This window comes from Parasteatoda tepidariorum, chromosome 5, assembly GCF_982258835.1.
Source record: "Parasteatoda tepidariorum strain Cologne lab strain chromosome 5, Ptep-v5.0, whole genome shotgun sequence".
NCBI classification, from domain to species: Eukaryota; Metazoa; Arthropoda; class Arachnida; order Araneae; family Theridiidae; genus Parasteatoda; species Parasteatoda tepidariorum.
The window spans coordinates 76711149-76726953 of NC_141759.1; the positions used below are offsets into that span (position 1 = coordinate 76711149).

Here is a 15805-nt window from a genome sequence, read left to right on the forward strand (position 1 = left end):
TCTACAAACTAGATGAATATTCCTGTTTAAAAATCATTTATTAGTGTTTAAAATTTGTGGAACTAAAATAGAGTACTCTGTTTTTTAACGCATTATGAATACATAACGAGACTTTTATTTTAACGTCGAATATGTTTTTCGTGAAAGTAGTTCATCTATAGTATTTATAGAAAAAAAGTTTATTTTTTTATCATTTCTCTAACAACAGCTATAAAAGCATCTTCAGTGGAAGTCATATATTTTATGATGACGGTATCTTAAATATGTTGTAATTTCATATGCATAGGAAATTTGTTCTTTCTCATTTTGTAACTTCATATCTAAGAGATGTTCTTTTTACTAAAAATATTCGAAAAGAGTGTTTGTTGATTTCTAGTGCTTAACATACAAAAACATTTCCTAATTTATACACAAAAAGTATATGCAAGCAAAAAAAATAAAAAAAATAATGAATTTGCTTGTCTGTTGATAACAGAAAAAAAATTTACTTGAGTCATTTTAATATTTTTTAGAAGTTATATATTTTTTAGGAATCGGGAAAAAAAATTTACGATGACCTCTGAAAAAATTAAAGAAGTGATTGCGTTAGAAAAAGTTGATAAAGATATTTCATCTGAGAAAGGATATTCATTATGGACTGCAGCTGTTTTTATGATTTCATTTAATGCTGGTCTTGGACTTTTGGCCTTGCCACATGCTTTAGCGGGAACAGGTAAGTTTACATTTTACTCGAGTTAAGACAATTAAAACTATTCTCCATTGTTATTCATTGTATTAGATGTAATGAAAGGTTTAAAAAAGTTATGTGCCATCGCTATCTCGAAATGCTTACGTATTATTATGGACGCATTTGTGCTAAGTCCCCATTTAAAATTTAATTTGATTTACAAAAACGCAAAAAGTGTTAACACTAATTCTTCATTAGTAGCATTTATTTGTTGAAACAATATCTTAAGTTTTCATGTGCTAATAATATACCCCCTGGTGTCTAATCAAGTACATAATGGCTCTCGAGGAACTTTAAAAATATTTGATCAATAAAGTCAAGAAATATTGTAAATTCCAAAGCTGGAAAATGACCAATCTTAAAATTTACGGTATCAGTATATAATCTATCAAGTTTAAAGTAAATAATAACATCATATCTGTTATTATTCAACCACGACAAGTTGGGTGGCGGGAAAGCTTAGTGGAAGAGTTCACTTTTTATAGGTGAGCGAACTTTAAAGCGCAGGAAATCTGAACTTATTTCTTTCCGCGAATATTCCAAACTAACAAATCATTCCAATACTTTGGTACACTGCAATAGAAAACTCATTATATAAGTTAGATTTTTTATTCTTTTATTTCCTACAATTTTCCAAATAAGTATATTCTATATATTCACTTTCCCCTGACTCTCTTACTCTTCAACTTCTTTCCATTCCTTCTACGTTCTTTTTGCTTGAATACATTCTACTGGCTCGCCTAAAGGCTCACTTTGCACTTGCCAACGTGTCGTGGTTGAATAATTCAATTTGTTCTTGTACACATTAATCTGTAATCTTGTTGCATTTATTTTACGTAAAGTCACATAATTCAGAAAAAACACTGTCTTGAATTTTGTAAAAATTTTCTTGCACAACCTGTAGGAATTCCTCCCCCTCCTCTAAAACTGATAGGAAACCATGTCACAATTTGAAGATCAGAATTAGAATAAACATTTTTGACTCAAGCATGTCCAAAAATTCATGCAAGATTTGAATTTTGCGCCATTTCTACTGTATGCCAACGAGTCAAGTAAGACCGTGGGACTGGGACAATTGACAGTTCAAGGTTTGAGCACTTATCGAAAGAACAACGCGTTTTTATTGTTGAGTAATGTTTAGAGCAATATTGATTATTCCTTGCTCTTGGTGTCAGATGATCGCCCGCTTAGATGATCAGAACTAGTGGCCCACATAGTGCAATTTAACACCGTAAGACCTTTTTTTTTTTTTTTTTTTTTTGGAAAGTTTCGGGTTTTTGCCATTAAGTCCTTAACATCCAAGCCTTGAACGAGAAACATTCATTGAAAATATAAATAGATTATAAATTTTAAGTATCTATGTTTTCTATCAAAATTACTTGTATGAATTTTAAGATACCCTATATTTCAGGATGGTTTGGCATCGCATTGATAGCATTGGCGAGTTTAAATAGTTGCTATAGTTCCATAATACTGGGTGAAACATGGCTCATCATGGAAAGGCAGTGGGAAGAATACAGAGGAAAATTTCGTTATCCATATCCAGCCATTGGAATGAGGGCCGCTGGAGGCTGGATGAGGTAAATTTTAAAGTGCAAAATATATTATATTCCTTGTAAAGAAAATTTGCATATCAAGGTCACAGTCACTTCGTCGCCTTGGCAACGATGTGATAAAACAGCGGTTGGATATTAGAAAGATCCTTAACTAAATTATTCGAAATATGGAATGACACCCAAAAATTAATTTCAGTTGATGAATAGCAGTGTTGAATGATTTTAGCAAAAGAAAACTCAAACTCGTGATTAGAATTCCAACTATGTAGAGCTATGGAAGATCGGTTTATCTCCTGATTTTGGGCATATCCTTCGTGTTCTTTAAGTCGAAGTTTATGTGTTTAGTTTTTTCAATGTACGCAAGACCACATTGACAAGAAATTCGGTAAATGCCAGTTATAAAATAATATTTCAAAAAGGTTTGCAAATTTATATTTTTAGTGTAGAAAAAAAAAACGTTATCGAAATTTAACGAATCTATACTGATAAAGCAGGGACTGAAAACCTCAAAGCCTGTTAGATTGCCGGAGATCTAAAAAGAGTTGAAATGTGAAAACTAGAAACATCTCTAGTTTTATCAGGTAATCTAATGAGTTTTGATGCTTGCAGTCCAGCCTTCCTTTGTAGTGGTTTGCTAGATTCCGATTAGTGTATTTGTTTCTTCTTCGTTTAATTAATTTGTGACTCTATATTTTTTTAATTGACTTCATATTTGACAAGGATATTAGGGGGAGTGGCCACGAAACATCCTGTATTCATGTAACCCAGTGTTTCCCACACTCATGACTTTTGTGTACCCTTTCTAAATTTTTCGTAATGCTGTGTACCACTAATACAAAATGAATGTTTTTTTTTACTGTAAACAAATTGCCCAAAAGTTAAAAATCACAACTGGCTATTGATACCCTTAATTATTAACTGTTAACTCTGCAAAAAATTGTCAATAGAAAAATACGTAATCGTCAATTTTCATGGCTAGCTTTGGTTTTAAATAAAATTTTGTGAAATTTTCGTTAGTTGCAAGATATGTTGCATAAGAACGCGTACCCCAGCTGAACAGCTCCCGTACCCCTGGGGGTACGTGTACCGCACTTTGGGAAACAATGATGTAACCTATTCACCAAAACAAAATGATTACTGTTTTCTTGGTCTCATCATCGGGCGTTGAAGGTTAAAGCTTAAAAGAATATTTTAATCAATGACAAACTAAGTTAAAATTATAAAAAATAAGATATCTGTAATTAAAAGAACGATATTTTTGTTGTTAATTATCGCGATATTATCGTAGCTTATAATTATCGTGCACTCGATATTAAAACATTGTATTCAGGATTTGGAGATATCTTATTACACAGTTATCACGACTCTATAAATATCGGTATTTCACGATATATCTCTTGTCTAAAAATGATTTTTCTTTTCCTTTTGTTCTTTCGTTGATAGATATGTAGTTACCGGAACTTTGCACACAACTGCTGTCGGAGTTTCGGTTGTGTATCTTCTTGTATCGGCACAAGTTGGTCAGTCTATGTGTGAAGAATATTTCTCCTTGGGATACAAAACCTGGATAATTATTTTGGGGACCATTTTGTGTCCTCTCACTTGGTTTGGGAGCATTGAAAAATTTAAGTAAGTACTCATTGTTTCTTGTTTCAAATTCCATAACGGCTAATTTTCATGCTTTTTCTGGCAATAATGAGCTATAATACTATATAAATAATATAAAGCTATTTATACAAGAAAAAATACATACTTTCAAATTGCATCAGGTCTTAAAAGGAGTAAAAAAAAAAAAGGAAAAAAAAAGAGGATAATAAATTTTGTTACATTTGAAGGGATTGGAGTAATACAGTGAGAATTCGCACTTTTTCCTCAATATTGCCAAAAGCCTATTTATAGGCTTTTGGCAATATTTGGACGTTTGAAAATACTTGGACTTTTTTTTTAATCCTAGAAAGATCTGATGCAAATTGAAAGTACTTGTTTTTTCTTGTATAAATAACTCAAAACCTAAAATGTGTTTATTAGTGAAAGTTATTTTGATGTAAATAATATTGCAGGAAATTAATGATGATCCATACGCACTAGAGTACATCATTAAATTTAAGATTAAAGCTTTGTACTCGGATTACCTAGCCCAAAGGGCTATCTGCTCCTTCATTATTTAATTCAAGATCTAATTTTATGTTTGTAATTGATATTTTTTATATTAAAATGGTAGCTTTTAGAGAATAAAATTTTTACTCAGTTTGAACTTGTTTTAAAATGAATATATTACCTCTATGCACCTATTGGGTTAATATATAAAGCTTGGACTGGGTGTTAAGGGGTTAAATTAAGACCTGTAAAAATCCCTAATTGACTATCATAGTTGCCAACTTTTTACCAGAATGCGGAATAAAATTCTATAGGGATTCGAATCGAAACATTGTGCCAAGTCACTGGAAAAAACTTGATTTAACCCATCAATGTCTGACCCCAAAAAGTGACATGTATGTCAAGCACCAATACGAAGAAAGTGGATGTTCCGTTCTAATACTTACCACTTTAGCTTTCAAAATGCACTGTGCTTTGGCTTTCGACTTGATTATAAATATTTATACCATTGATATATTGAGGTAAATATAACTATTTTGTTCTTACAAAATAAATACTAATAATGGAGCATGTGTGGTACTACTTTTTTCTATTTTAGAAAAAAGAACTGGTTTCAATTAAAGGATACTAGATCTAACTGGCTAGATCAGTACTGGTTGGCAAAGCGATGCAAGAAAAGTTATCGTGCTAGAGAAACGAGACTTCATATATTTGAGGCGAATATATGAGGTGTCGTTACATATACATATATTCGCGGTAAGATTTTTTTCTCTCTTCTTTCCCACATTAAAGTGAAGGAAGGAAGGAAGCAGGACTTCTACATAGTGCTGAACAAACTTTATGCTTTAACATTCAATTTTTAATTCATAAAGTGTCTTTTGGAGTAATTTTGGCCCCCACAATGTACAAATGTACACAGGTCACCTAAAAATCAAGCGATAAGGACTTCAAGTTCTGACGGAAAACAAACTTCCACTAAATATTAATAAACAAATAAACTTATTTCTTCCGAATTGTATATTTTGAATAGGAAAAGAACTTTCTGCTGGTAAGTGGTATTATATTAATGTTTAAATTAACTGAAATTTTCATCTGCTGAATACTTAGATTTTAAAAAGTTGCGATTATGTATGGACATTAACTATTTATCGCCAGCCTGTAAAACATGAAAATACGTGTTAGATAAAAATGTGTGTTTTTTGTATATTTTTGACTGAAAATAGCGAATCTGGGTACCTTACGTATTATATCGTCTCACATTTTTGGTCACACTACGTCTGAAGCATTTTGGTATCTTTCAAATATATTTTCACATTGTAATTGATTATAAAGAAATAAAAATAAACGAAATACAAATATAACTTATTGCATGCAAAAATTGAGAAAATATTTAAGTTTGAACCACGTTCAATTTTATTTTTAGATTTGGCAAAAATGGTCGTCGGAATAATATGTACGCACCCGAATCTGTAATTACTTTTGTTTACCACGCATCATATCTCCAAATTCCAATTTTTTTCTCCAATGCCCGCCTGGAGAATGACCTTTCGTCATACAGGCATCTGAAGGGCAGATTTGTTGGCCACTCTTTCAGGAGCACAATATTAGGTGGGCCAAAGTTGCTCTCACAGAAAGGACAGATCGTGTAGAGAAGGAAAGAACCTTCATGCCTTTGCCCAAGATTCGAACCCAGAACCTTTCTGATACCATGTCAGTTCCCTGAACCCCACACAGATCGGTCGGCCAAAATTTCAAATCATCATAACCATTTCCAAATCATTTCCCAATTGGTTTGGTGACTTTGCGTATTTTTACAGTACACGACTTACAGGTCGTGTGCTCTAGAAACTCCCTCATTAACTGAGGAACCATCGCCAACTAGGAAATCTTAGCTACTTTGGAGGCATATTTGGTGACGAAAGCCTTTATTACCTTCCCAAAGCACTAGAGGCATTAGTAAGCGAGATTTCGGAAAATTCACAGGAAGTTTGGCAATTTTTTTTGGCAACTTTTCGCTTACTGGACCATTTCGGTTTCGATGTATGAATTAAACACCTTTAGCTTATACAGAAACGCATACTTTTATCTAAAGGACGGAAAAGAAATTTTCAAATTCCTTGCAAAGTATTTGTATTTTGTGACATTCAAATTTCGTTCAAATCAACACTGTGTAGTTTTTAATACTACTCTAGGAAAAAAATTCCTGTCTGACTTTCAAGAGCAACTAATTCAATTTGTCTCTCTTTTTCTTTCTCAATAGATTTGCCGGCTTGGGGGCTATGCTGTCTATACTCGCCGCTTGCTTGGCCATGATTGTAGGTATCGTGTTGGATCTTTTAAAGACAGAAACCGTGAACTGGGAACCACCAACAATTTCCTCGATATCGATGTCATTTGGAACTATGCTGTTCGCCTTTGGAGGAATATTTTTCTATGTCACAGTGCAAAATGATATGAGGTGCAAGCAACAATTTAATAAAGCTTCAATTCTCAGCTTCATCAGTGAGTAACAACGTAACATTTTTTAATACCAGCTGAATACTCGCTCTTTGTACAGGATTTTTAAAAAAATCGTAAAATATCAACGAATTGATTAATAGAGATGTCTGAGATAACGTCATTTCTTTACTTGTACAATTTCTTTACTGTCCAATGGGAACAGTGAAAACGGAAATAGATTGAATGATGATGAAACACTGATCTTGTTCAGCCTACGACTTCGACACCTACTCAAGTATACACAAAATTGAAAGGCACTATAAAACAATTAAAATATTTTCCTTTTTCTATTGCCTGTTACCTTTTCCGTGATTTTATATTATTAGATTAAGCAGACACATTTTGATAAATTAAACTCATCAAAAGAAATTTTTGACCGCAATTTTTATTTACCATTATACGATTAATTCTTGGTTTATTATTCATATATATTGGTTTATTTTTAAATCCACAAACATAAAGAGGGGTCCCCGATAGTAAACTATGGATGGTGTTTTCAGTAGAAATGTAAATAATAACAATCTCGAGCTCGGCACCTACTCTAGTTCCGGTTAAAAAGTTTGCAGCTGCTTACTACATGTTATTCTGATAGGCGATGTTTTCAAACGGATAATTTTGTTTTCAATAAAAGAAATAAATTAGATAATTTCTGAGCTCAAATCTGCCGTATTTCATAAGATATTAATGTTATTTTGTAATTCTGGGAAGTTTGGAGTGAAAATTTGTTTTAGTTATTTTGTTATTTATTATTAAAAAAGGTGACATGGTTGCTAGATTTTGAATAACTCGCTTTTTTGGCAGTCTTGATTTGGCCTTTTTCCATAAGTTTATTACTGTTTGTTCTTGTTGCAATCTGTGCACCATCTTACGTTAGTATTAACACTTTGAGCATTGTAAACACAAGTATTGTTAGCATTGTAAACACAAGTAATAAGTAATCAAATACATTGTTTGCAAGAATCTCAAAACACAACGATGCCAAATGGCTTTAAAATACAACGGAAACAGTAATCCGGAAATTTAGGCGGTACCGAGCTTGCAGCGTTCCCTAGTGTAGAAAACACCGTCCATTACCCATTATTTAGAATTATAGAGACTGTAACTAAAGTAAGTACGCCTTGATTTCAGACAATTTTCAGAATACTAATTTCGATACGTCGTCCACACGTGATTTGATTTCACCCGTGTTTACCTGATATAAAATAATGAAAGATAAATAAGTATTAAACAATGTGTAAAAAGCTTTCGGTGGAACTATTTTCCTTAAAAAAAATACAACTGTAATCTAGTAAACATAACTGATATTATTTTTTAAGCAATTAAAAAGAAAAAATGAGTGCAGTTTGAATTGAAAAAAAGCGTGTGAGGAACTTTCACTTTCCCTCGTCCCTTCCGTACAAACTAATTTTTTTAAAAGTGTATTTAAGATTGATGACTTAAATTTGAATTTTCAGCATTCTAACAAAAAGGGTTCTTGAGATAAAAGAGAGGTACACAGATGGACAGACACACAAACGCTTCCGTATCTCATCATAGATTAATAAACCATAGTTTAATAATAAAAATATGAATACCATCAAATAAGCGATTGAGCGATGTATTAAGGAATTACTGTATCTTATGTATAAAGCAGTTGCCTATGCATGCTTTACTCCATATTTCAGCGCTCCTCATCTTGTATATACCTGTCACTGTGACTGGATACATGGTATATGGATCGGATGTGGCTCCGAATTTGATCTTTTCTCTGAGTAAAGGAAGCCTCAGAACCTTCATCGAAGTATGTTTGGCCATCCACACTTTCTTGGCCATTCTTCTAGGAATTAATCCAGTCGTACAGGAGATCGAAGAGGCTCTTAATGTGCCTTCAGGTTTGTAAACAAAATTTTTAAGGGGCAGGCTTGCTGTTAAACTTGTATTATTAAGCCATTAAATTTAGTAACCATTTGTAAACCATTAAATTTAAGGCTTGAAATTATTGTTGAATTAGTTTTTTTTTTTTTAGTTTTGACCACTTTTGCATGAATTTTATTCAACCCTAAAGAAATTTAATAAAAACCATGTTTTTTTTTTAATATGTTGACGGCAGCATACAGACATCAAAATTCATAGTAACCATTTAATATCATGACATATACCATTTAATATCATGACGTAAGGTAGAGTTCTATCCGCTGGTAACAACTGAAAATATGTATAAAACTATTCTTTGTCCGAAACCAAACATTTCCATTCAAATCGAAGTAAAAAGTAAAGCATTCTCACCACAGCCTGTTGTAGGACAAGGGACAATGGAAGTGACTAACGGCATGATGGTGGCAATTCGGTCATCAAGTCAACTTTATTTCCACACGTTGATAGCAGATTGCGCTAATGGTTTTTTAAAGCCTGGTGGACTGCGCTTCTAATATCTCATTCCATATTCTGAAAGGTTGGTGAATGCACTCAAAGCAAACCTTGTCACCATCCTTCAATTATGCAGTAAAACATTTTCTGATAAGATCGTGGTCACGCTAACAATGTCGCTATTAACAAGGTTGTAGTGATACGTCAATTAGTGTTCCCTCAATTTTTCGTCAATTACGAAGTTTTCAATTAATAGTAATTTTATACTTATAGTAATTTTTTTCTGAAATTTTGAAATAAAAACTGTGTTTAAACTATAATTTTTTTTTGCTCTTTTTATTGTGACAAGGGGCTAAAGTTAAGGAGCTTTCAGATAAATTTGTGATTTATTTGAAAGCCGCTATTTTAAATTTTCTGTACGATCAAATGCCATTGTCAGGTATATACATTTGCTCTATATACCTTACACTGTAATTTTTTAAAGTTAAGTGCCATACATAATACATAAATGCAATATAAGAAGTTTATATATTATATTCTAGTTGTAAATCTAATCCTAACTCCAATTCCTGAAATTTAATCCTGGCATAATATGTTTCGAGACATTATTCTTGGTCAGGTAGAAGCTTATTTCCATGATAACGTTTGATTGTTATAAATTGCACCCTCATATGTCGACGAGAATCGGAAAGATGGCTCTATCCAGTGTATATTGAACACTTTGGTAAATTATCACACATCTGCTAGTAACGCAATTCGTACACTATTAAGAGTAGGTGGGTATAATTGCAGCAATTACTGAACGCAGTTCACCATTTTCCTTCCCAAACAAGCTGGTACCCGTCGATCTGAATCAGAGTGGGCTTCAAGCCGCCATTGAGGATCGATCCCCGATCAAATTTATGTAAAATCGTTTTATGGGCAAAATAAGGTGTTTTCTGCTATTTAAAGTATTTGTTGCATAGTAGAAATGGATCTGTATCAGTGAATCTGATATTTTGTACTAAGTAATTAAAGGTACTTAGCACTTTAAATGAAAAATAACTTTTATATCTTATGCCTCTAGATGGCAGCGCTATTTTAAAGCAACTCCAAGATTGTTTTAAAATATTGGATTCATTTGAAATCGTATCATTTAGGGCTAACTGCTTATCAATATCACTGAGGGACAAGTAGTATCATTGTATCTACTTGTATTATTTTCAGAGTACTAACTTGGCTGAAACGATTACTCTGTTGATCCGGATGTATTCGGTAACTGCGGATTCATTATTCCAAAACAATTCCTTTTTCCAACTAATAAAAGGAAGTTGATTTTTTAAATTTCATACGCATTCGATTCGTCACAAATTTACAAAATGAATACATTTCTACAAGATTACATTTTCCTGTTATATTAAAATAATCGTTAGAAATTTTAATTTGGTTTGAGCTTGAGAAACTATAAAAGAAGTTCCACAAATATTTATTTTAAAGTTAATATATAATATTATTTTTTTTTTTACTTAAATAAATTTTTAATTAGACCAATTAATTTCAATTTCATTCCAAATATGTTTCGCATGAGCTGAAGCAGCGAGTTAGATTATCCCGAAAAAAACAAACTTAAAAGTTTTGTTTAGTTACAATTATTTCATTTTTCGATTGTTATTAATGTATGAATCAGTGATAGTTATATTAATGTTTTTATTTTATTTTTGTAACTTAATTGAAAGTAACGACAATGAAAATATATTATGTATGCCAATTTTTTAACAAATTATTTTTAAGTTCTGTATAACATTATAATTAATTTCTGTATTTATAATTTGTATAAAATTTAATTTTTTTAATTTTTAAATTTAATTTGTATAAATTTTAATAGAATTTAATTTTTTTAGATCTAATAAAAATAAACAAATTAATTTTTCACCTAGATTTTTATTTAAGATCTAAATTAAGATAAATATGTATCTGATACTTGAAGTATCAGGTTTTGTAAGTTATTCCTAATTATAAAAGTATCAATATGTAACTGAAACGAAAAAGTTGGTACTTTACTACACATAGTGTTAAGTGTTGACAACAGCATACAAACATCAAATTTCCTAGTAATAATTTAAAATCAAGATTAGTAACAATATAATTTGGGGTTTTATTCACTGGGTATGGGTAACAATCAAAAATATGAATAAGACTATTTTTTTGTCCAAATTTTAACCATTTCATTCAAATTGAAATAAAATAATTTATTTTAAAATTTTGCCCTTTTATTATTTTTTTTAAGTTACTGTAACATGCTTGGTTTTTCTTTCATCATTTATCAGTTATCTTACAATTATTTTACACATAAATTCCAGCGTAATAATGCCATCTTGTAACTTAAAATGACGTGAATTAATAATATCGCTTTTATAAATTAGTTGGACTATATTAATTTAATCATTACAACTATAAATATGGCTTCTATTTAAATTTTTCTTTTTATTATAAGACTCATAAATGTTTCAATTCCAGCTTTTACTTGTGCAAATTATAATAAACTGAATAAACCTTGAATAAACTCTAGTTGTTCACTTTTATAACTGTGCTGAGCTACAATATCTTCTAATTATTTCAGTTTTCAACTACAAACGATGTTTGATTCGCACTTTCATTATATTCCTCGTTGTGACTATAGGATATACAATACCACACTTTGACAAAATGATGAATCTAGTTGGTGGATCTACAACAACTTTGCTAACATTTATCTTTCCTTCTCTATTCTATTATTTGATTAAAAAGTAAGTTTCCTTTTTAAATTTAGTTTATTTATTTATGTTTTTTTTTCCTTGCGTTATATCACGCTTATTGAAAGAAAACCGTAAACCAAAACACGCGATATTTTAGAAAACGCTACATAATGTGCAGAAGTATCCCGTTAAATCGCACCTGTCGGTCTAGAACAAAAAGGCACTACTATATAAAGAAGGTACTGCAATATTGTCTATTGTCTACGAGTATAATCTTGTATAGGGACCAGGGTTAAAGATTAAAAACAGTATTCATTGCATAAAATATATTGCGGCTGATTTTGACGTAAAATGTCCTGGGGACATTATTTAAAAAATTTTTATCATACAAACAGCTGCTTAGTGATACAAACATTGCTCATTGAAAAGTAACGTACAGAGTCCACAGCATTGCTCTATTTATCAATAAATAACCTTACTAAATAACCTTATACTTCTTCGTTAAAAAGGTTTATAATAAGATCTGAAGTGGTTGCCATTTTATGAAAAATAATTAAGGTAGCTAAAATAAGAAGGTAGCTAATAAGTAATGTTCACAGCTCAGTACGTTAGTCTATTTATGAAAATAACCACACACTTTTCCGTTAAACAGTTCTATAACAAGGTCTGAAGTGGTTGCCATTTTATACAAAACAACATTCACAGTCCACTGCGTTAGTCTATTTATCAAAATAATTACACATTTCTCCGCTAAACAGTTCTACTACAAGATCTGAACCGGTAACCATCTTATTAAAATATAATTAAAAAAAAGAAACATTTTATTTAATCTTTAATTTCTATAACCAGAGTTGCTACTGGAAAAAATTTTGAAGTAGGGAGAAATGTTACAAAATGCTGAAATTTTTTTTTAAAAGTTACTTTGATTTTAGGAATTAAGTTCACTGTTTTTACCATGATATTTTCTTAATATTTTTGGTAGTAACAAATAGATGAAGCGATTTCAGTTTCATTTAGTTTGTCTGTCGCTATTTAACATTTTCCAGTCCGTGTCAACCTTGATAACAAATAAAATAGTTTCAACAAGTAGCGCTTCGAAAAACTGTGCATGTTTTTGGCGAACCAAAATGCGATATGAACCATCGTATTTCATGCTTTTGCTCTTTTGGGCTACAAATTCGTATGAATCGTAACTGATTAATTCCCCTAATTTATTTATTGATTTTTTTAAATCCCTGTTTTTAAGGATGTACCAATCGCAATAGTAAGAGAGGCACTTATCCAGTACCTAAACTTTAAGGGATTTTTGAAATATTAAAAGAGAGAAAATTAGCTCTAAAATCTTCTAAAAAAACCTCTTGCCGAAAAACGTATGGATGGTGTTTTCAGTAGAAATGTAAACAACAACAATCTCGAGCTGTATGCCTGCTCTAGTTCCGGTTAGAAAGTTTGCAGCTGCTTACTACATGCTATTCTGGGAAGGCGATATTTTCAAACGGATAATTTTGTTTCCAATAAAAGAAATAAATTAGATAATTTCTGAGTTCAAATCAGTCGTATTTCATAAGATATTAATGCTATTATGTAATTCTGGGGAGTTTTAAGTGTAAATTTGTTTTAGTTATTTAGAGATATAGTGAAAAAAGGTGACATGGCTGCTAGATTTTGAATAACTCGCTTTTTTGGCTGTCTTGATTTGGCCTCTTTCAATAAGTTTATTACTGTTTGTTCTTGTTGCAAGCTGTGCACCATCTTATGTTAGTGATAACACTTTTAGCATTATAAACACAAGTAATAAGTAACCAAATACATTGTTTACATGAATCTCAAAATACAATGATGTCAAATGGCTTTAAAATACAATGGAAACAGTAACCCAGAAATTTAGGCGGTACCGAGCTTGCAGCGTTCCCTAGTGTAGAAAACACCATCCATATGTTGATAGTTACAATAAGTTAATAGTTCCTATTTTTGATTTACATAACATCCAATTTATAATATAATTATGTCATGTCTTACAGGAATGTTAGCTTTATTGAAAAAATATTTCTGCTGCAGATCGTTCTTGTTGGTATGGCTGGTGGAATTTCATGTACCTTCTTTGCTGTGTTGGATATAATACAAACTTTTTAAGAAGATTTAGGAATATTTTAGCAGCACAAATCGTATTTATGGCATCATGTTATGGATGAATTTAAATAAAGTGTCGTTTTTATCATTGTTATTTTTATGTTTTAAAATTTATGTACCGTTAAAAATTTAATTATTTTTTCGTCAAGTATTGAGAATTTAGTAAGTTTAGCTAAATTATAATAAAATTATTTGCAAAAAATTTCTAATACGTTAAAGAAAAAAATATTTTCAAAATAATAATAATAATAAAAATTATTTATACATTATTTTTTGAATTTTTTTATGAATATTTTCTCTGAGTGCAGTGTTGTACTACTTTGAAAATTTTCTACTGGTATTAATTATAGTATTAAATTTTGTGCTATAATTTTGTGCTATAATTTTCTGCAATAAATAGCCCATAGCTTTAAGAACTTTACTTTCTTAATGTGTACAATTTTATCATAAGGAAATCCACGTATAATACTAAAGATAAAATTTACTATGTAAAAATTACATAAAAAATTTGGTTACATGAAAAATCGGGTTGAAAAGCAAGGCAGTAATTAACGTACTTCCTTTTCCTATAACTCCCCACACAGCGTTTCGCCTGAGGTGTTGCACACGCTAATGGAAACATATCTAGAATTGATATAAAGAGTTCTTCTATGGACCACCTGTAGCCCATTTCAATCTTTAATTGACAATTATATGAACGAGAGTCTTATTTTTTTATGCAATAAAATAATATAAAACAAAGAAATAGTATCAGTATGGATAGAGGACTGCATAAAATTGGGGCAAGTTGTGCTAAGGTGTTAAAAATCTTTGCAAAATTTTTGGGTTGCTACTTCTGATTTATTTTATTGCCTAAGTAGCAGAAAGCGCACCATCCAATATTATTATACTCGAAGTGTTTACAATTTAACGCGAAGCGGGGGTGCCATCCCCTCTGCAGAGGATCAAAATTGTGATGGCATGTCTTCGGATCATCCTCAGGGGTGTTTCCCAGATCGTCGCCAATAGCCCATCGTGCAGCTCTAGTGCGACGTAACTTAGCTACAACAGCAACAACAATCTAACGAGTTACTTCAATTTACAAATTTCAACAGAAAGGATTCCTCAAACAATACATCGGAAGATCCAGAAACATGCCGTGACGTTGCCTAAAAACTAACAAACCGCAACATTTTGTGCAAATATAGCTAAATAAGAGATAACACTCAAAGCAAGGCAAAATTGACACTTTCTTTATGTCATTACAATAATTTTTTTAAATTGATATAAAGCTCAAAACCTTTTAGAGTTTGTAAACTACAGAAAAAAACTTATAAATGGTGAAATTACGCCTAAATTTAATCACAATACTAAAAATTCCTAGAATATTAAGCCAGTTCAAACACCACCTCGACGACATATTAAAGAGGAGGGAAACACCGGAAGCTTCAAAACCTCCTTCCGGCTTTTAAATGATTTTTTTTTGTTGTTTACATTTATTTCCAAATACATAAATAACTACTTAATAAATACCCCAGCATTTCTGAAATACATCGTCGATTCTCTGAGAGTCGTACTGAGCGTATGCTTTTTTCTTCATGGGATTTCGTATAAGCGAATTTTAGTTTTATTGATTTGAGGGCAAATTTTGAATTAGAGCGACTCTAATAAGCTATTTGTCGTACTCCTGAAAGACGAGGGATGTTTCCCAGACCGTCGCCAATAGTCCATTGTACAGCTCTAGTGCGACATAAAAT

General features: G+C 31.3%; 1 protein-coding gene across 1 annotated transcript; it reads left to right on the plus strand.

Moving 5' to 3' along the window:
• Positions 1 to 322: 322 nt before the first annotated feature.
• On the plus strand, positions 323 to 14163 carry LOC122270564 (uncharacterized). Its single transcript, XM_043048369.3, has 7 exons — positions 323 to 712; positions 2139 to 2307; positions 3727 to 3912; positions 6641 to 6882; positions 8544 to 8750; positions 11825 to 11990; positions 13961 to 14163. The coding sequence occupies exons 1-7, from the start codon at positions 553 to 555 to the stop codon at positions 14070 to 14072; spliced, it is 1242 nt and encodes a 413-aa protein (XP_042904303.2). The 5' UTR covers positions 323 to 552; the 3' UTR covers positions 14073 to 14163.
• The last annotated feature ends 1642 nt before the right edge of the window (positions 14164 to 15805 follow it).